An 18,860-nucleotide genomic window follows, 5' to 3' on the forward strand; every position below is an offset into this window, starting at 1 on the left:
ATGGCTAGTGCACGCTCCCCACTCCTTTACCCCAAAAGGATCTTGAACACAGGTGTTGTCGCAGATGTTTTAATTTGGTCTCATGCCCCTTTCCAGCAGGAAACCCCTTATAGAAAACCCAGATCCTCATTTTTGAGTTTTTCCTTGAGCCAGGGCAGCACGTGGTAGAGGTTGATGTGAAAGTCTCGAGCATAACCAGGTACTTGCTGTGGCCGCTTGCAAACGTCCACGACGCCCCAGCTGATCACGCCAACCTGGAAAGAGCGAGGGGTTGCCAGGAATCATTTGGTAGAACTCCTTAATCCCAGGAAGCACAACTACCGCCAGTTGCACCTGAATTGACCTGACCCGGGAGGACTAGACTAGGGCCCCAGTTCAGTTCTGTCCCCTGGCACACAGACCAGACACATGGCCCTAAGTTGGCCAGTTCAAGGAAGAGTCTGAAGGTGAGGCAGGCTCTGCCCCACGCCTCACCTCTTTTCAGCCTCATGCAGTGAGCTTTCTTGTTTTGGGGCCCATCCTGACCACTCAGCATCTCTCCAGAGAGAGGAAAGAGAAGACTCACTTGAATGAAGCGGCTCCTCTTGTGAATGATCAGGGGGCCACCAGAATCACCTGCAGGGGAGGAGATGCTGTAGGCAAAGACTTAGGCCTCAGAACTCACATCACAACCAAAGAGCCTTCTCTCACCTTTGCAAGTGTTGGGGTCAGCGTAGGGAGCCACACCTCCAGTGCAGAGGAACCTGGGGGTGACTACCTCAGAGACGTCCTTGACTTTGTCATAACCTGGGGCATGTAGAGCGTCTCTCTCACAGCTGGCTTTCTGTAGGTGAGATGGGGGAGTGTGGAGAGAGGCATGAGGAACAAAGCTTGCTTAGGAAGAACTGGGGCCTAAAGGACCTCAGGATCCCACCTTCCTCACCTTGTCCCCATTTTTGATGTAGACTGCCTTCCGAGTCAGGGTCTTCTTAGACTCAGACACAAACAGAGCTTCGATGTCCTTGGCAGGGAGTAGCTCTTGCACTTTACAGATGGATAGCCGGTCATTGCAGCACTCTCCCCTCCCCTCCCCTCCCCGCCTCATGCTTGTCATCGAGTGGCCCTCCACTCCTTCCTGTGAGCTGGCGGCTGGGCAGGGCATCACCTGTTCTCCCTCTACGCCCCCTCGTCCCTTCCTTGTCTCAGAACTTCACCCTTACAAGCCGCTCTCCCTGAACGTGTCTTACTCTGTTGCTGGCACGTAGTTGACCTTGGAAGCCTCAAGGCTTGAATCGATCCCTCAGTGCAGGGGAGACAAATGGGCCTGTTGAGGAGAGATGGGGAAATTCAAGGATCGTGAACCCTGGGCCTGCTCCCGTCTCAGTTCTGCCTCTCCCAGCCTTTTCTCTCGGAATCCAGATGGCTCACCTGATGGTGGTCTCATACTTGAGCTTCTTTGTGAGCTTGATGAGGGCCACGTCATAGTCATAAAACTCAGGAATGCCTTTTGCTTTTTTTGCATTGAGGTTGTAGTTTGGATGAAATAGGACTTCTTCTACCTCCCACTCCTGCCTCTTTCCTCCTGAAGTAGGAGAGGGAGTCCCTCTAGATGACCGATGTCTGTGTAGGCAGCCTCCTGCCTGCATGTCATCCCTAACCCAAATCTTCCCCATCCTTAACTGGTCCAGCATGCAAGGGAAGGACTGCGATGAGGACAGGTGGGAAGTGGGCCCTGGAGGCAGTGTTGCCCAGAGGGCACTGCAGAAGCTCAGAATGGATGGGTTGCATCCTTACCCACGCTGACCTTGATTGAGTGTTTCTCATCATCCACAGTGAAACAGTGTGCAGCCGTCAGCACGAAGTACTCAGACACGATAGCACCCATACAGCTCTCATGCCCCTTCGAAGGGCGCTGGGAGCAGCAGCAGAGGGAAAGCTCAGCTTTCACAAATATCACAGTCTGATCAAGAGTGCCTTGCCCTTCTTCTGACCTTTATTTCACCCTGACTTCCCCTCCCCTAAGTTCCCACCATCAGGACACTGCACTTACAATGACTGAGATCTTGGCGTGCCATGGTTGCTTGTGGTAGGAAGTACCATCCTTGTGCTCCCAAACCATGCCACAGAGACCCAGTGTCCGGCTTTCATCTGGCAAGAAAGGAGATTGTGCTAAAAGCTGGGGCAGTTCGTTCCCAAATGGCAGCTGTCTTGGGGAAGGACGCCAGTGTGTCTGTGGGGAGCAGATGCCCAAAAGAGGGAAGAGAAGGCAAGGAACCACTGGAATCATGAGACTAAACTCAGAGACCTGGGCATTTTCAGGCCCAACTCCTGCTAACTTGCCATTTCTTGGCCACTGTTGGCCCCAGCTTCCATATCTGTAAAAGGAGGGACTTGAGAAAGGTGTCTGCATCATTTCAGAACTCATGATTCTGAGATCAGGGAGTGGAAAGTACCAAGAAGCAAGAATAGTGACCTGGAGGTAGAGGAGGAGAGAAAGGGCTTCCAGACTTTCCAGGGCTTTAGAAGGAGTGGAAGAATGAGTGACCTTGAGGGGTCTGGGGAGAGCTGAGTTTCCTGACTATCTCCTTATAGCCTTCCATAACTTCCTACCAAGCATTTGGACGAAAACATCCTCCAGGTTTTCCATGCCCTGGAGTTTGAACACGTGTTGCTCTTTATCCTTCTTGGAGGCCAAAGCGTTGATGTTCTCTTGGTTCACTAGAGGTCCAACCCCGAACACATAGATGTCTGAGAGAGAAAAAACAGAGTGAGTATCTTGGCCCTGGCACAGGCAAGAAGCTAATAAACTGGGGTGCTGGGTCCTAGGCAGTAAAACTCACCCAGATAATCCTCCCTGGGGTTTTTGCGATTTCTACCAATGTCTAGCAAGTACCGAATATCGTGAATGACAGTGACTGGATCCCCACCCATGTTGTGCAAACCTGCAGGAGAGACGGACCGTGAGGGTGGGAAGACATGAAGGGAGAGGGTCCAGGAAGACAAAGAGGCTGGAAGGAATGACGTACAGGGCTGAGTGAGCAGGTTGGGGAGGAGACCATGAGTGAGAGATCACGGAGTGGAGGGTCCCTCCTTGTAAAGGCACTGGAAGAGCAGCACGCCATCCCCCAGCCACAAGTCTGTGCTATGTGTGGGCTCGGGGCCACGAGCTGATTTGAGAGGGTGGGGAGTCAGGTAGGAGAAAAGCCCCTCTTACCGTCAGTCATGATGATAATGACGTGGCGCGTGCGGTTCCAGGTCTCTTTGAGGTTGTTTATATCTCTGCTCATCATGTTGTACACTTCCAGGAGCGCCCTCTTGGTGTTGGTCCCTGCTTTCAACTTGTGATCTGTGAACAGGGTAGATGTCATCACCTGGTCTCCCAAGCCATCCTTGACCCCAGAGGTCTGGCAGCAACTGGCATCCCACATCTGTCAACTTGAGTTGTTACCCCACTGTCTTCCCTTTGACAACAAAGTACCCCTCTCAGGTCCAAAGGATTCCCACCAAACCCCATTTTCCAATGACCCTGCTGTCCAACCGTGGATTAAAACGTAGTCCTCCCTGCCTCCCCACATGGTCTCACTACACCCTCCCCACAACACTTCTGAAACTTCAGACCAAAGTGAACCTCCCACCCTTCCCTGACTTCTGACCTGCGTAATTGATTCGGTTGAGCTGCTCTGTGACCCAGTCTGCGTCGCTGCTCTTTTGATCGAACACTTTGATCAAAACTTTGGGTTCTGTGGCATATGTCACTAGACCATATTTTGGCTTCACCCCGTAGCTTGCCACCTGTGGGCGAGGGAAGCAATAGGTCACAGCATCAAAAGTAGAATATACGATTGGGAGAATTCAGCAGCTTGGCTGAGCCAGATAGGAAAGGCCTTAGTAAGAGACTCAAGGACTGACTCATCACCCTGGGGTCATGGAGGAGTCCAAGTTAAAGGTCAATAAAAGGAAAGGAGGACACAATGGGACCTGGAGATTTTCTGGGACCCTGTGGCTCAGAGGGGCTGGGAGTTCCCACCTTCAAGGGGAGGGGGCCCCACCTTCTCGATGAAATCTCTGAGACAATTCTTGGCCCCTGTGAAGTTGTGGGCCCCCACGCTGTCTGATCCATCCAATACTAGGTAGATGTTCATGGAGCCTGAGGGGTCCAGGACAATCTTTCTCTTCTGTTGTTCCCCTGGATGCCATCAGAGAGGCTCAGGCTCCAGAACAAATAGGTCTCCTGCCCCTTCTCCACCCCACGCCCAACTCCCTGCCCCGCCTCCCCTCTGCCTTCAAACCTGGGCTGTGCCCATCCTCGGCATCAACTCCTTCTATGGTCTCTGTCAGGGAAGACAGGAAGGCTTCGGCCACCTCTGCAGGAGTGTCGTACATAAAGGAGTCTGGGAGAGGTCAGAGAGCAGGTCAAATGTCTGGGAGGGTCAGGGACACTGACAGGAGGTGGTGGGCTTCTGTGGCGGGAAGGGCTCAGAAGCTCTTCGGGGAGATTAAGAAGGGAGGAAGGAGCTGGATGGTGGCAGCGGGAGATGGCAGTGCGCTCCTGGGGGGATGTGCAGATGGGAGAGCAGGGTCTGACTTGAGGGTACAGATAAGAAAGGGTCACCTTGGCAGGAAGGCTCCGTTCCACTCCAAGAGCCACCTTCCTGGCATGTTCGCTGCTGGGAACCACGTAGAGTGAGCCCCCGGTTGCAGTAGTAGGTGACACGATCTTCAAGGCGGTACTGGCTGCCCACCTTCCTCGTGCCAAGGGGGATGCCCGGGTTGGGGCAGTACCCCGCTGCAGAAGTGTAAGACACACTGGTGAGGGCCAAAGCCTGGAGCGCAAAAGGCAAGGCAGAGCACCAAGAGCTGTGGCCCTGGCTCCTCAGGCTGCAGCTGGTCAGGGAGAAGGAGCTGTTGTGGACGGGGGGACGGTTCTCACCTCCATCATCACAGATGGCCGTTTCCCCATCCCACCGACCATTCCCTTGGCAGGTGCGATTGGCAGAGCCCCGAAAAGTGTAGCCATCATAGCAGCGGAAAGAGATCTCATCGCTCAAATTGTAGTAGGCAGCACGGGGCCAGTACTCCCCATTCTCAAAATCCTGTGGTCTGGGACAGCGAATTGCTTTGGGGGCAAGAAGGTGGAAACCAGGTAGAAGTTACTGGAAGGGAAGGGCTGCCCCTTTAGAATAACCCTTCTGGTCTCAGGGACCCTGTCACTGAGAAATATAACTTCTGGGCCCCACAGGATAGCTGCCACCCTCGACCCCTGGAGGAACCTCCACCCATAAGGAGTACTGCTGCTCCCTCCTCCCCATTTCTAAGTGTTCTTTGAACTGCCAGGGCTGCCTGACACAGGGTAAATGCTTAGTAAAGTCTAGCTCCCCTTCCTTCTCTCTCCATCCCACCTCCAACCCTCGCTCAGCTCTGACCTGTGCTCAGCCCAACTTTTCAGCCTGCCTGGTCTCCACTCAAGCCTAGACTTATTCAAGTCTAGACCTTAGCTGCCACCTGCTCCGTCCCACAGCCGGCCCATGCCCATCCTCACTGCCCTCCAACCTTTGCATTCAGCCCTCTTGACAATCTTTCTGTCTTGAGTCTGCAGGGTGCTCCAGGACCCTGTGGATCTGCAGGTGCGAATCTGCACAGGATATGGGTAGAAGCCAGAAGGACACAAGTACTCCAGCACCTGGCCCGCCTTGAGAAGCCGGAAGGAGCCACCTTTGATCTCTACTCCCTCCAGAGAGCAGGGGCTTTGAGGCCCGGCCTCAGGCAGTGGTGTCATGCCCACACCTAAACAGAAAAGTTGGTGAGGCCCAGCCTCACAAGGCCGAGGACAGATCGTGGGGGAAGCAGGAGTGGAGGGAGAGGGGCTGTGATCTCACTTACCTCCACACAAGAGGCCCAGGATCAAGGGTACCAGGCAGAGTCGGGGGTTGTGACCAATCCTCATGGTGACCGGGGGCTCGGGGCAGGAGGGCCTCTCCTGGCTTCTGCAAGTCTGCTTGGCTTGATGGCCAAGCTGAAACTTTAGACCTGAGCCTGGTCACACTCCCTTCCCCTGCCCCCCACAACCTCCAGCCTTTTATATAATCCTGTTCTGGCACCTGCTGTTCACCCCACCCTCCCTACCCACATCACTTTCCGGAATGTCCATCGGGGAGGGCCCCACTGAGCTGCCAATCAAGGAAACAGAAACTGCAAAAACTCCACCTTTGGCTTCCCAAGGTCCAGGACTCTGCCAGTCAACACCTCCTCTCTGCCCCTGGTCCTGCTCAACAAGCCCAGACCTCCCCTTGGGGACTAGATATAAAGCCCCCACTGCGCACCCCCCCAACCCCCTGCTGACTCTGTTTTGGAACAGAGTTCAGCCACTGTTTGTCCAGCAAGGTCTCTGACCTGCCTTCTTGGCGGTTCCTGGAATCATTCTGGCCTTTCTCTCCCCTCCCAGGCCAACCCCTAGGCAGAGGCACAGACAGATGTGGGGATCATCGGCTTTTTATTAGTTTCATAACTGGGTAGTTTCCTGTGTAAGGAAAGGAGAGTGAGCCAAGTACAGCAGAGGGCGGGCTCAGCGCTGGCAGGAGTGCCGGGGATTCCCTAGCGTGGATGTGCCTCTGCCCCAGGACCCTGGAGAAGGGGATGTGTTCAGAGCAAGGACTGCGGATGGGTCATGGAGGCTGAGGGTGGTGTTCAGAGGTAGGAGACTGGAGAGACAGCAGGTCCTGGCAGGTCACCAGAGGGCTCGGTGGCCAAGATTAGAGGGGCACAAAGTTCAGGATGCCTTCCAGATGCTGCCTGAGCCAGGGCTGCAGGCGGAAGAGGTTGATGTGGAAATCTCGCGGGACTTTGCCATGGGGCGCAGGTTTGCGGGAGTTCTTACTGGAGCTGCCACAGGGGTTGTAGAGACCCCAGCTCACCAAGCCCACCTAGAAGAGGGAAAGGTTGGAGTGGGGGGCTTCCCCTGTCCCAGCCCCGACCTCCTTAGGTCCGTCAAAGGCCTGCCTCATCCCCCAACAAGGCCAAGATCCCATGACTCCAGTCCTGTGAACTTCTCCCTTCTCACCTGAAAAAACCTGAGTCTCCGCTCAAGGAAAACTGCTCCCCCGGATTCTCCTACCAGAAAGGAGGGACAGAGACTGTCATCCTGCCAACCATCACCGCTGCATCGGGGCGTGCATGCTGGCCATGAGGGACACCGGTGGCCTTCCCCTGGGGAATCTGGACTCCAGGGTTGGGGGTGGGGGTGCGAAGTGGGTGGAGGAGGGGCTCACCCTTGCAGGGACTGTCGTCCCCCTGGGTCCCGCTGCATAGGAACTGGTCTGTCACCACCTCTCTGACATCTGTCAGGTTGGGGAACGTGGTTTTGTCTTTGGAGACGACCTTGACACAGTTTGTCCACTGCAGGAGGGGCGGAAGAGGACAGAAGGATGGAGTGAGTGAGCCCAGGGCAGAGCTTGCTAGGCCCAGGAGGAGGGATGACTTGGGGTCAGAGAGAGAAAGCAGCCAGAGCTAGAGGATGCAGAGAGAAATCCCATTCCCACCCTCAACAGCATCTAGAACCTGAGACCCTCACCTCTGACCCTGTCTTGAGGTTAATATTCAGCTTATCCCCGTTCAAAGCCACAAAATGAGCAGGAACGCTCACTTGGTTCAGAAGCTCCTTCTCTGCAGTCAAGGACAAGGATGTCAGCGCTGGTCCCTTTACCCAGCATCCTGACTTGGGGGCTGCAGCACAGTCCATGATGTCACCCCCAAGCCCTGGTGCCAGTCCCTCTCGCACCCTGAGTCCAGCGCTCACCGTGGTCTCGGCAGGTACTGCCTGGGAGTCTCCGCAGAGCCAGGTTGGCCCCCACCGTGCAGGGGAGGCAGATAGGCCTGAGGAGAAGGACCAGGGTCACAGAGGTCCATCCTTGGTGGCCCCTCCTCCAGGGCTCCCCAGGACACCCTCCCCTATAGAGGGTGCCCTCCCATCCCAGATTCCGGCACCTGGCATGGGTGGACATCTTCACTTTCTGGGTCAGCTTTAGCAGAGCAATGTCATCGCCATAGAACTCCGGGATTCCCTGATTCTTCTTGGAAAAGACATTGAAGCCTGGGGAGATCTCTGCCTTCTCAATTTGGAATTCTTTGCTCCCCTGAAAGTTGGGATCCCCTGGAAACAAAGTAGCAGATTAGGCTGGACCAGGGCTCCTGAAGGGGCCAGAGGCTGGGAACAAGGGGTGGGAGCTCTGCCCAGGGGATCGGGAATCTGGTGCGGGCCCTTCCTTACCCACACTGACCCTCCACAGTGTTCTGTCCTCGGCATTGCTTAAGCAGTGAGCAGCTGTCAGGACCCACTGGTCGGAGATGAGGGCCCCCCGGCAAGTCTCCTGGCTCTTGGGCTGCAGGGGGACAGGGAATCTCAGGGACTGCTATGTCTCTGGCTTGTGGCCACACCTCTGGGATCCAAGCCCCATCTCTCCTTCTGAGTACCTTAATAGTGACGTGCCAGGGTGTCCTCTCCTGGGCAGAGGCGTTGGCAGACATGTTCCCTACCCCACAGATGGGGTCTGTGAGCTGGGAGATGTCTGTGGGTGTGAGGAGCAGATGGTGAAGGAGGCCGGTGAGGGGCACTGTGAGCAGGTGCCATCCCGGGACCCTCAGCCGGCTCCACACTGGCCACCCCCTCCAGAGAGGGTGAAGTGCACTCACCCAGCATGTGCTCAAAGACCTGGCTCAGCGCCTGCACATCCTTCAGAATGAAGGCATGCCTCTCGCCGTCCTTCTTGGACCCCAGGTTATTCAGTTCTTTCCAGTCCACTTGTAGGCTGCCCACACCGATGGCATAGATGTCTGAGGGGGAGGGAATTAGCAGAATCTCACAGTGAGTGGCTATCCCGCAGCACAGGAGGCTGCGGTTGGGAACTCGCTGTGTCCCCCGAAGCCCTGCATGAGCGGGATGCCCTCCGCTCCCCTCCACTACCTATCTGACCTCATTTCCTACCACTCCTCCCCTTCAGTCTCTTCCAGTCACACACCCTCCTTGAAGTTCCTGAAATACACTCCCACCTCAGGGCCTTTGCACGAGCTTTGTCCCTGCCTGGTTCACACCTACCCCAGGCTTTCCACATGCCTCACTCTCTTACATTTCTAAGCTTTGATTCAAATGTCACCATCATTGCAGGAGGCCTGCTGGGGCCTCCTTTTGTAAAACTACAATGACCCAGACATCTCGATTTCTGCTTAATTTTATATCTCAGTGCATGTCACCCTCTACTGTGCCATATGGCTTCCTTATTTATTTTCTGTAATGCCTGGAATGGGTAGAATTGTGTCTTCTCGAAAGATATGTTCAGGTCCTAACCCCCAGGACCTGTGAATATGCTCATATATATTTGGAAATAGTGTCCTTGCAATACAATCAGTTAAAGTGAGGTCTCGCTGGATGGGGGAAGGGAGGGAAAGACGAATCTGACGCCTTTACAAGAATGTGGAAATCCGAACGCCAACACAGAGAACCATGTGACATCACAGAGATACCGTCAGGGAAGACAGTGATGTGAAGAGAGGCAGAGATTGGGTAATCCTGGCTTCCCTGGTGGCTCAGAGGTTAAAGCGTCTGTCTGCAATGCAGGAGACCTGGATTCGATCCCTGGGTCGGGAAGATCCCCTGGAGAAGGAAATGGCAACCCACTCCAGTATTCTTGCCTGGAGAATCCCATGGGCAGAGGAGTCTGGTGGGCTACAGTCCACGGGGTCACAAAGAGTCGGACACGACTGAGCAAGCGACTTAACCCCAAGCTAAGGAATGCCTGGGGCCACCTGAAGTTGGATAAGGTAAGGAAGGATTCTCGGAGGTTCCAGCAGGAGCACGGCCCTGTTGATACTTTGATTTTGGACTTCCTACTTCCTGAGCATGAGAGAATACATCTCTGTTGTTTCAAGCCACCCAAATTTGTACCATTTGTTGCCACAGCCCTAAAAACTAACATATCGCCCTCTTCCAGAATGACAGCCCCACGAAACAGGCATTTTCCTCTGTTTGTTTACAGCTGTATTCTTAGAGTGGTGCTTGGCCCAAAAGAGGCTCTTGGTGAGGAATTTTAAATGAATAACTGAATGAAAAAGAACTCATAATGTAGCATCGAGGCACAGCTTCAGATCTGGTCATCCCCTACAAAATGGCTCTGGGAGAAGGGCTTGAAGCCACCTCTTCCCATTGGAGGACCTGGATCCACACGACCATCCACACCAACCTCTGAGCCAGTGTGGGTGCTAGTCAGAACTGCCCCAGGGTGGCCACCAAGTCTAGCCTTCTCCCACCGTTTATACCCCTCATAGTCCTTTTATGCAGTTACAGTGGGAGCTGGACGATTATCACGTCCCATGTGTTTTTGCTGAAGAATTGATGCTTTTGAACTGTGGTGTTGGAGAAGACTCTTGAGAGTCCCTTGGACTGCAAGGAGATCAAACCAGTCAATCCTAAAGGAAATCAGTCCTAAATATTCATTGGAAGGACTGAACCTGAAGCTCCAATACTTTGGCAGCTTGATTCAAAGAGCTGACTCTTTGGAAAAAGACCCTGATGCTGGGAAAGATCGAAGGTAGGAGGAGAAGGGGACAACAGAGGATGAAATAGTTGGATAGCATCACCAACTCAATGGACATGAGTTTGAGCAAGCTCCAGGAGATGGTGAAGGACGGAGAAGCCTGGCATGCTGCAGTCCACAGTGTCGCAAAGAGCCGGACACAACTGAGTGACTGAACAATAGCAATGTGTTTTCTCTGTTTCCCTGAGGTTCCTGCCTCTTTTTAAGAATGTGTTTTCAAGCATTTAACTCTGGCGCAGTGATGCTAAGGAGTTAGGGAGTGAAGTTTGGATTTTGCCTTCCTTAGGCAAGGGTTCTCAAAACCAGCTGCTACCCCTTATCTGGAGCACTTCTCTTTGAAGTTCTTTTCTGGTCAAAGGTCAGAGCAATTTTTGTTTATCTGAATTAGAGGAACTGTTCTTTTAGAGACTGCAACTACCAAAGCCTTAGTTAACTGCACTAATGGAGAAAAGGCCAGAGACAGTCCCCACGAGGATTCCAGACCTTTTCTTCCTTGAGAGGTTTGTGGAACAAAAGCCGGTGAATGAAAACGACATTGACGGTGATGATAGTGGTGGTGGTGGTCACCACCCCTGCACACGTTGAGTTTCTCTGCACCAGATAATGTTTGAGCATTTGCCCTTACTGGCCTGAGGTAGGCCCTTGTCCTGTATCCTTCTTACAAGAAAAGAAACGACCCATGGTCACAGCCAATCAAAGATGAACCCAAGGTTGAAACCACAGAGGTTTGTAGTTTGACTACAAACTCTTCAGTGTGATCCTTGGCTGACTGCATACAGAACACAGCCTGGGGTCTCGATAGAAATACAGCCGAGGACTTCCCTGGCAGTCGAGTGGTTAAGACTCTGTGCTTCTACTACAGGGGGTGTAGGTTTGATCCCTAGTCAAGATACTAAGATCCCTCATGCTGTGTACAGTGCAACCCCCCCCCCCCCACCAGAAAAATGAAATGCAGAGAAATACAGCCAAGATGCTGAAACTCCTGGCTGTGGGCTTTGGGTCCTCTGCAGAGAGCACAGATTGTGGCAGGGGCGGGTGCAGAGGCTCACCCAAAAAGTCTTTCCTCTTCTGGTTGATGTTCAAGACTTCTTTGATATTGTCAACAGCCACCTTGGGAGAGCCGCCCATGTTGGACTTTCCTGGATCAAGGAGGGAAAAGAATTGTTCATTAAGATGGGTGAAGCACAATCCCCTCAGCCCTGGAGAAGTAGAGAGGCATTCACCCCGGGAACCTCAACACTTACACTCCCTGCTGGAGTTTCGAGATACATTCTTCACAGAAATTCTTTAGCACTGGGTCAGGGGCATCTTAATACTTTATCTCATTTGATTCTCGTGCAGCCCCTGTAAGTGTGGGTCTCCTCATGTTATAGATACGAAATCTGATTTCTAGAGGAGCTGTGTGATTTGGGAAAAATCAAGATAAATGGCAGAGCCCTGATCCACTACCCAATATGCCTTTCATCCATGGACCTCAACATCACTGCTGCACACCTCCCACCCAACTCCCTCTAGGTGACCTCCCAGGTGGCAACAACGAACGCATGATAATAAAGTACTTTTACACAAGGTACTTATTGCTCTTCATAAAAATTGTGTAAGGGGACTTCCCTGGAGGACCAACGGCTAAGACTCTGCACTTCCACTGCCAGGGGTTCAGGTTTGATCCCTGGTCGGAGAACTAAGATCCACATGCCATGCGGTGCAGCCAAAAAATAAATGAACAAACTATATACAGAAAAGAGGGCAGCTTCCATTATCAATAGTTGTCGTGGTTGTCATTACCGTCATCATCAACACTGTTTCTACTTTAGAAATAAGAAACCAAGGCCTGACATGGCAGAGGGAGAACCAGAAGGCAGGTCTTCTGACCCCAAATTGCTGCTCCTTCCACAGTGCCAGGCTCACTCACAGAGACAACAATACCTACCATCTGTCAGAAGGATGATGGCATGTCGGATTTCCTGCCAGGCCACTGGGTTCATACGGAGCCGATTCATTTGGTTATTCATCATTATATAGACAGCATGGAGGGCCTCGTAGATGTTGGTCCCAGTTCCATTTTCATGGTCTGGAATATGTGAAGATGAAAAGTTCTCTTAGAAACTTTCCACCTACCACCTGGGAGAAGGGAATCACTTTATTTTCCCCAAACACTGGAAATGCAATTATCAGTTGATTTGATAAAGACAGACCTTTGATATTCAGTTAGAGATTTGGCATCATTTCCCGTTCAAATATTTCAAACCTTTCTCTTTAGAAATGCTCATTGCATAACAGCATTAAAGGTCGTTCTAAAATCCCATAATTTGAAGATGAGCTTTCCAAAGAAAGGGGATTGTTTAACCAACTGCTACCTACCACCCAGGTAGTTTCATAATGACATGAGGAGACTATGAAAACCAGACCATGTGGTTCAGGTAGGAGCTGAAGACCTGCACAATGCTTTTGGACACGTAGCATGTGTGAACAAGCCACGTATTGATAGGAGCTGCACCTCCCCAACCATGAGCCTGACTTGGAAGCCACCCCAATCTACGGAACCTTAGGCCCAGAACTGTGGGATCTGAATGCCACCAAGAGGTCTCTCTCTCGAACTTGTCCAGAACCTACAGGCACAGAGAGCTCATCCTCTGCTCCCACTCCCATCACCTTCATTTGATGGCATCATACCTTTATAGTTGATATTTCTCAGACTGTTCTCCACTTCAGTCACATCCCGGGATCTGTCTTCCAAGACAGACATGATGATTTTGGGCTTTGATGCAAAAGTGATGATGGCGACACTAACCTTGATCTCAAAGCTGAAGATCTGTGAAGGGCAAGTGAGAGGGTGAAGGGCCCCCAGACCAAACAGAAGATGGTAAGAGAGCCAGCAATGGGCCCTGGAGGAGACAGAGAGCCTAGACAGAGATCGACAGAGTGAAGGCTCATGGAGAATCCCTTCCTGGGAGGTGGCTGCTTAAGGAAGCCAGGAAGCTGACAGTTGTTGGTCCTCTCCTCTGTTTGACAGGTTCACTCTGCATTTAATCCTCATATCAACGATGTGAGGGGTCGTGATGGTCCCTGTTATGTAGACGAGGATGCTGAGACTTGTTACCTTGCCCCCGATCACACCACTGGTGAAAGATGGAGGAAGCATTCAAACCTATCGGCACTTGCCTGTAGCATTTTATTGCCTCATGGCTTAGCGGCTCACGTAACTTTACATCTGAAGAGAGAAACCAAGGAGCACAAAAGCTGCCTTCTTTCCAAGGGAGCAGGGAGGGAAAACACTTATCTACAAAAACTATTATGAAAAGCACAATTCCCAAGCAAAGTCCTGGCAAGAAACGTAAACCAGGGGTTTCCAAACTCTTCTGTTCATGCATTCCGTCAGCAGAAACATTCTGAGCACATACCTCAATATAGGTATATGTATTTATAAAGTATACTCATGAAGTGTATCACTGTTCAGATATATTGTGCGCATTTTAAAATGTATAGAAAAGACTGACACTTTAAAAGGAAACTATTAAGTTCTTCATTTCAGTTAAATTACAGTTATTCCACATGATTACTATTATTTTTCTGCCACACACACCCCCACAGACTGTTTTGGGTACCCCTTTGTGAAGACCACTGTTCTAGAATTCCTGAAAAGTGGGATCTCAGCCTCGTTCATCTTTGTGGTCTCCCAGGAGCCAGAATAGTGCTTGACATATAGTAGGTACCCCAACAGTGTTTGTGGAATGAAAAATAGTATCCTCTAAATTCATGATCCATGGCGTGTGTATAATCTGGGAAGACTTCTTGGAGGAAGCGGGCTGGGAATGGGATTCTGAGAAGGGAAGGAGACAGAGACAGTGCAGGAAGGCAGCCGATATCCGCCGGCTCCTATTTCCTGACCCTGTCCACCATGTGGGAGGCGCTGTCCTTGAAGATTTCGAAGTCATCTTTGGACACACTCTGAGAGGCGTCCAGGAGCAGGTAGAGGTTCAGGTGACCGGAACGCTGGATTTGTATTTTGCGACCCAAGTTATCTGGGAGAAATGTGAAAGGGGGACGATTCAGACCTCCACCGCCCACCTGCTCTCTAGCCAAGGCGATCAAACCCCTCTGCAAACCCCTCTGCCCCGCCTCCAGTCAGCTCAGCCCCAGTGAGCCCACAGGAAGCTCCTGCCCCGCCCCCAAGCTTGCCCCGCCCCTGCTCCCGCCCCGCCCCTGCCACGCCCACCTCAAGCACTCACTTTTCTTCTGCTGGATGGGATTGGTGGTTGCAAGTAAGTGGGAGAAGGAGGTGCCCAGGGCGGGGGCCACATCCTCAGGAAAGTCGTAGGAGTAGGGCTCTGTGGGGAGAGCAGATGGGGTCAGCTGGGCCCGGGGATCAGGGCCCAGCAGTGTCCACAGGGTCAGAGCTGCTACTCACGGCGGCAGATGGCCTCTGTCCCACTCCAGACCCCGTCGTCCTGGCACTCACGCTCCGCAGACCCTGTCAGCACCAGATTCGAGGAGCAGCGGTATCTGACCTTGTCCCCAAGGCCGAAGCGAGACCCAGTCCGCACTGCACCCACAGAAATGCCCGGGTTGGGGCAGTGACTGGCTGCGAAGAACAAAGGAAGGCGGAGGTGAGCAGGGACTCCGGACCCGGCTGGCCCACCCTCTCCCAGGCTCTTCCTCCTCTGGAAACCCTCAGAGCCTCTGTGGGTCCCTTGGCCTCTCCCTTGGAGACATCATACCTGTGCTTCCCAGAGGTGCAGATGGAAAAACCTGAATTAGGGAAAAGGTTTAGAACTCTGTGGCCTCAGTGGCCACCTAAAACATCCCAATCCCAACCCAGGGTCTCTGCTAGTACCATACCAGAACCTCAGGGAAGATGGCAGCTAAAGCTACCCCTCCACAGAGAACATTTGCAAACAATGAGACATCACTACACATCCACCAGCACTGTTAAAACTAAGAAGATGGGCAATTCCAGGTGTCAGAGGACAACCAGACCTGCTGATCTCTCGAGAAACTGTTTGCAGACTCTACTAAAAGACAACGGATGCCAACCTGTGACCCAGTAACTCCACTCCCAGATAACATACTCAAGAGAGATAAGTGTCTAGTGCGCCAAAAGTCACATATAAGCGTGTTCATAGAGCTTTACTCACAATAACCAAAAACTAGAAATAGCCAAATGCTCACCAACAAGAGAATACATAGATAAACTGTATGTATGTATGTAATGGAACTACACAGCATAAAAAAATAATGAACTGCTGATACACAGGGAAACGTTGATAAATCTCCCAGGCAGAATGTCAAATAAAGGAAACCAGATGCGAAAGAGCACAGTCTGTCTGATTCCACTTGTATGAGGTGTAAGAATAAGCTAAACGAATCTATGGAGATACAAGTCAGGAGAGGGTTACCTTGTGGAAGGGGATAGGAAGGAGCCTCCTGAGATGATGGACACTTGGTTTTGGTGAATACTTAAAATTTGCACACTTTAGATAGATTCAACCTCAATTTTCAAATGAATTATATTTATGTTTGAATAAATGGCTGTTGTCAAAGAATCAAGGCTGTGACTAGAAAGCCAGCAGTTGGGCTCCAGGTGAGGATACAGTCCTACCGCCTTGTGACCTCTGAGTCCTCTGTATCATGTATTTAGAACTGTGATCTAGGAAGCTCCTAAAACCTACAGGCTAAAACCTGTGTAGCTCCAGGGAATCCCAGGACCCCGACTTCTGTCAAGCAGAGCACCCCCCTAAATCTCTCACAAGGGCAGTAATGACCAAGACAAAAGTATATGTGGTGCTCAGCAGATTCCAGGAGCTGTTCCACAGGCAACTAATTTGATCCACACGGCAACTCTCTGCAGTCAGTATTCTCACCGTCTCCATTTTACAGATGTGAAAACTGAGGCACAGAGAGGTTAAATAACCTCCCCAAAGGCTGTCAAAATCAAAGCTGGGCTTGGAACTCAGACTGGCTCCAGAGGCAAGGCAGCCGAGCACAGCACTTAATTGCCTTCATCACATCCTCCCTGCAACAGCCCAGGGGGAGCAGGTACCAACCTGGCTTGGAGGCATTGGGAAAAGCTGGACAGAGCATTTGCAGCCTTGATGCTGGACCCAAACCTTAGCACCGACTTCCTTGAGCCAAGAGCCTAACAGGCTGGAGATGTGTGACTATAGACCTCAATTGACCAAAATCTAGGATTATGATTTTGGCACTAGAGACACCTGGTCCCTGACCCCACACGTGCTCCCTGGGCACCTATCTGGCTCCAGGGTTCCTGGGAGACCCCTGACCCCATGCAGCCATGGGTCAGGACACTCACCACCATTGTCACACACGGCCGTCTCACCATCCCACATGCCATTGGGGCGACACTGCCGAACAGCTGAGCCCCGCAGGGTGAAGCCATCCTCACACTCAAAGGTCAGATTGCCGCCCACCGGGTGGGACCCCAGCCGTGGGATGTACACACCATTCTCAAAGGAAACGGGAGCTGGACAGCGAACAGCTGGAGGGAGAGAAGGGGATGATAATACAGGGATGGAGGGATGACACGTGGACTGGACACCAACATGGGTGATATCCAGCTTGGAGGTATGGCAAGAGCCAGCTGCTTGTCAAAATATTAGGTGGATACCTGTGAAATTGCTACTTTTTGACAATTGGTTGAATATTAGCAATTTCACATAGTTCAATCTAATAGATTTTAAAACGGTTACTTCTCTCAGCCCCGTGAGGACTATGACCACCCCAGTCCCTCCTTTGGTGTTCTCCGATGTCCCAGGAGTGGGTAACTAGAGGGGTGACACATGGCATCCATTCTGAACAGTCAGTACCGTGCGGCAGATTGTCAAAACCTCTAAACATCGTCCTTGGCTTTAGTACCCCACAGTCTCCATCATAGCCTGCCTTCAACGCCTTGCTGTGGGCAGTAGACATTTCCTTGCTATTTTGAAAAGCCCTGTGGAAAAGGAGCTTTGCCACCCCTTGAGTCACATTAAGCCCCATGCTGAGTAAACTAAATAGGAGTCCCCAGGGTGGCCGCTGGCAGGGAGCCTCACGTTTGCAGATTGCCTTTGTCAACCGAGTGGATCTCGGGATTTGCCACTGTCCGTTGCTCTTGCACAGCCTTGTCGCCACCGGGTATGGGTAATGGCCCAGGGGGCAGGAGTAGGTGAGGATACTCCCAGGGCTCCAGCCGTTGCTGAGGGTGAAACTGCCACCAGAGATATTCACGTTCTTGGGGCAGGAAAGCGCGGCTGTAGCCAAACCTGCGGATATGGGGGCACGACTCAGAAATGCAGCAGAGAAGGAAGGCGCGGATGAGAAAAGGAAAGCAGAAGAGGCTGTCCATTTCACACGTGGAAACTCAGTCTGGTGGCACCAGCCCGGCCCCGCAGGACCCCAGCATCCCCTCTTCCCTGCTCCTACCTGGGTACAGGGGCAGCAGGCAAAGGACGGCCATCAGTGGGTCCATGGTGTCTACCTCAGGAGCAGGGACAGGCAGAGAACCTGGAGAGGGAAAAGGTCATCTGACTTCCCGAAAACTGGAGCTGGCTCAGCAGCTGCTTCATCTGCTGCCAGAGAAAGAAAACTAGGGAGTGGCAAGGGGGAATGTTCCCTTGTTGGGGGTGGGGGTGGGGGAAGCATAATCAGGGACTAGGGGCTGAGCTGAGGGGGTGAAAGCTTTGCCCTGTCTCAGTAGTCTCCACACTTCCCTAGAGTCAGTCGATCTGCACCGCAGGCTATGCCCACTGCTCCCCCACCGCCGCTGCCTCTCAGACACACGTGCCCACACACTCCTACATGAGTAGTCTAAAGCACACAAACCAACCGAGTTTGCAAAGCTTTTTATTTAGTAAAGTTTCGGTTTTCTTTTGGGTTTTCCCAAGTGGATGTTACGAATACTTCCTCAGAGCCTAGGTTAGTATTGTCTTCTTCAACATAAGCCCCCAAGGGATTGAACTAATTGTCTTAAAAATTCTTGATGCCTAGGAGGATTCACCATCTTTTTCTTCCCTTAGGGATAAAAATGAAATCAACACTTAGAGACAAGAAAAAGGTTGAGAACATTTTTAAGGAAAGTCCAGTAGATAAAAATTCCCCAACTTATAAAAAATATATCTGGGTTGATTATTCAAAGAAGTGAAAATATTTTTAGATTTGGAATGTGCCTTTAAGTTGCAACATGCAAGGGACTTCCCTGGTAATCCAGTGGTTGAGAATCTGCCTTCCAGTGTGGAGGACTCAGGTTCAATCCCTTGTGGAGGAACTAAGATCACACATGCCACAGGGCAACTAAGCTTGCCA

General features: G+C 51.9%; 2 protein-coding genes across 4 annotated transcripts; both read right to left on the reverse strand.

The window, feature by feature from the left end:
* Positions 1 to 65: 65 nt before the first annotated feature.
* CFB (complement factor B) lies at positions 66 to 6,420 on the reverse strand. Its single transcript, XM_068960792.1, has 19 exons — positions 6,370 to 6,420; positions 5,860 to 5,979; positions 5,530 to 5,763; positions 4,910 to 5,095; positions 4,592 to 4,765; positions 4,269 to 4,370; positions 4,029 to 4,165; positions 3,633 to 3,771; positions 3,194 to 3,325; positions 2,820 to 2,921; positions 2,590 to 2,727; positions 2,030 to 2,127; positions 1,774 to 1,891; positions 1,408 to 1,561; positions 1,227 to 1,303; positions 923 to 1,023; positions 691 to 823; positions 566 to 615; positions 66 to 254 (listed from the first exon to the last, which is right to left on the reverse strand). The coding sequence occupies exons 1-19, from the start codon at positions 6,395 to 6,397 to the stop codon at positions 108 to 110; spliced, it is 2,370 nt and encodes a 789-aa protein (XP_068816893.1). The 5' UTR covers positions 6,398 to 6,420; the 3' UTR covers positions 66 to 107.
* A 46-nt stretch (positions 6,421 to 6,466) lies between these two features.
* On the reverse strand, positions 6,467 to 18,076 carry C2 (complement C2). 3 transcript variants are annotated; one of them, XM_068960794.1, is made up of 18 exons: positions 17,982 to 18,076; positions 17,612 to 17,821; positions 16,873 to 17,058; positions 14,971 to 15,144; positions 14,792 to 14,890; positions 14,451 to 14,584; positions 13,236 to 13,374; positions 12,493 to 12,633; positions 11,612 to 11,701; positions 8,665 to 8,805; positions 8,446 to 8,540; positions 8,243 to 8,354; positions 7,960 to 8,125; positions 7,772 to 7,848; positions 7,547 to 7,638; positions 7,245 to 7,371; positions 7,037 to 7,086; positions 6,467 to 6,899 (listed from the first exon to the last, which is right to left on the reverse strand). In XM_068960794.1, the coding sequence occupies exons 1-18, from the start codon at positions 18,025 to 18,027 to the stop codon at positions 6,729 to 6,731; spliced, it is 2,250 nt and encodes a 749-aa protein (XP_068816895.1). In that variant the 5' UTR covers positions 18,028 to 18,076; the 3' UTR covers positions 6,467 to 6,728. The 3 variants fall into 3 exon arrangements, with proteins under 3 accessions (XP_068816895.1, XP_068816894.1, XP_068816896.1); XM_068960793.1 differs by having other exon boundaries at positions 7,772 to 8,125; XM_068960795.1 differs by lacking the exons at positions 16,873 to 17,058; positions 17,612 to 17,821 and having other exon boundaries at positions 17,982 to 18,027.
* Positions 18,077 to 18,860: the final 784 nt, after the last annotated feature.

This window comes from Capricornis sumatraensis, chromosome 22 (assembly GCF_032405125.1).
Source record: "Capricornis sumatraensis isolate serow.1 chromosome 22, serow.2, whole genome shotgun sequence".
Lineage (NCBI taxonomy): Eukaryota > Metazoa > Chordata > Mammalia > Artiodactyla > Bovidae > Capricornis > Capricornis sumatraensis.

Coding starts and splice junctions, on each gene's coding strand:
- CFB (XM_068960792.1), bottom strand. CDS start 6,397: ATGATTCCAGGAACCGCCAAGAAGGCAG. Junction 3,326..3,632: donor CAACCGAATCAATTACGCAG/GTCAGAAGTCAG, acceptor CCCTGTTCACAG/ATCACAAGTTGAAAGCAGGG. Junction 824..922: donor ACATCAAAAATGGGGACAAG/GTGAGGAAGGTG, acceptor TCTCACCTACAG/AAAGCCAGCTGTGAGAGAGA.
- C2 (XM_068960793.1), bottom strand. CDS start 18,027: ATGGACCCACTGATGGCCGTCCTTTGCCTGCTGCCCCTGTACCCAG. Junction 14,585..14,791: donor TCCCATCCAGCAGAAGAAAA/GTGAGTGCTTGA, acceptor CATTTCTCCCAG/ATAACTTGGGTCGCAAAATA. Junction 6,900..7,036: donor GGAGACTCAGGTTTTTTCAG/GTGAGAAGGGAG, acceptor TCCCTCTTCTAG/GTGGGCTTGGTGAGCTGGGG.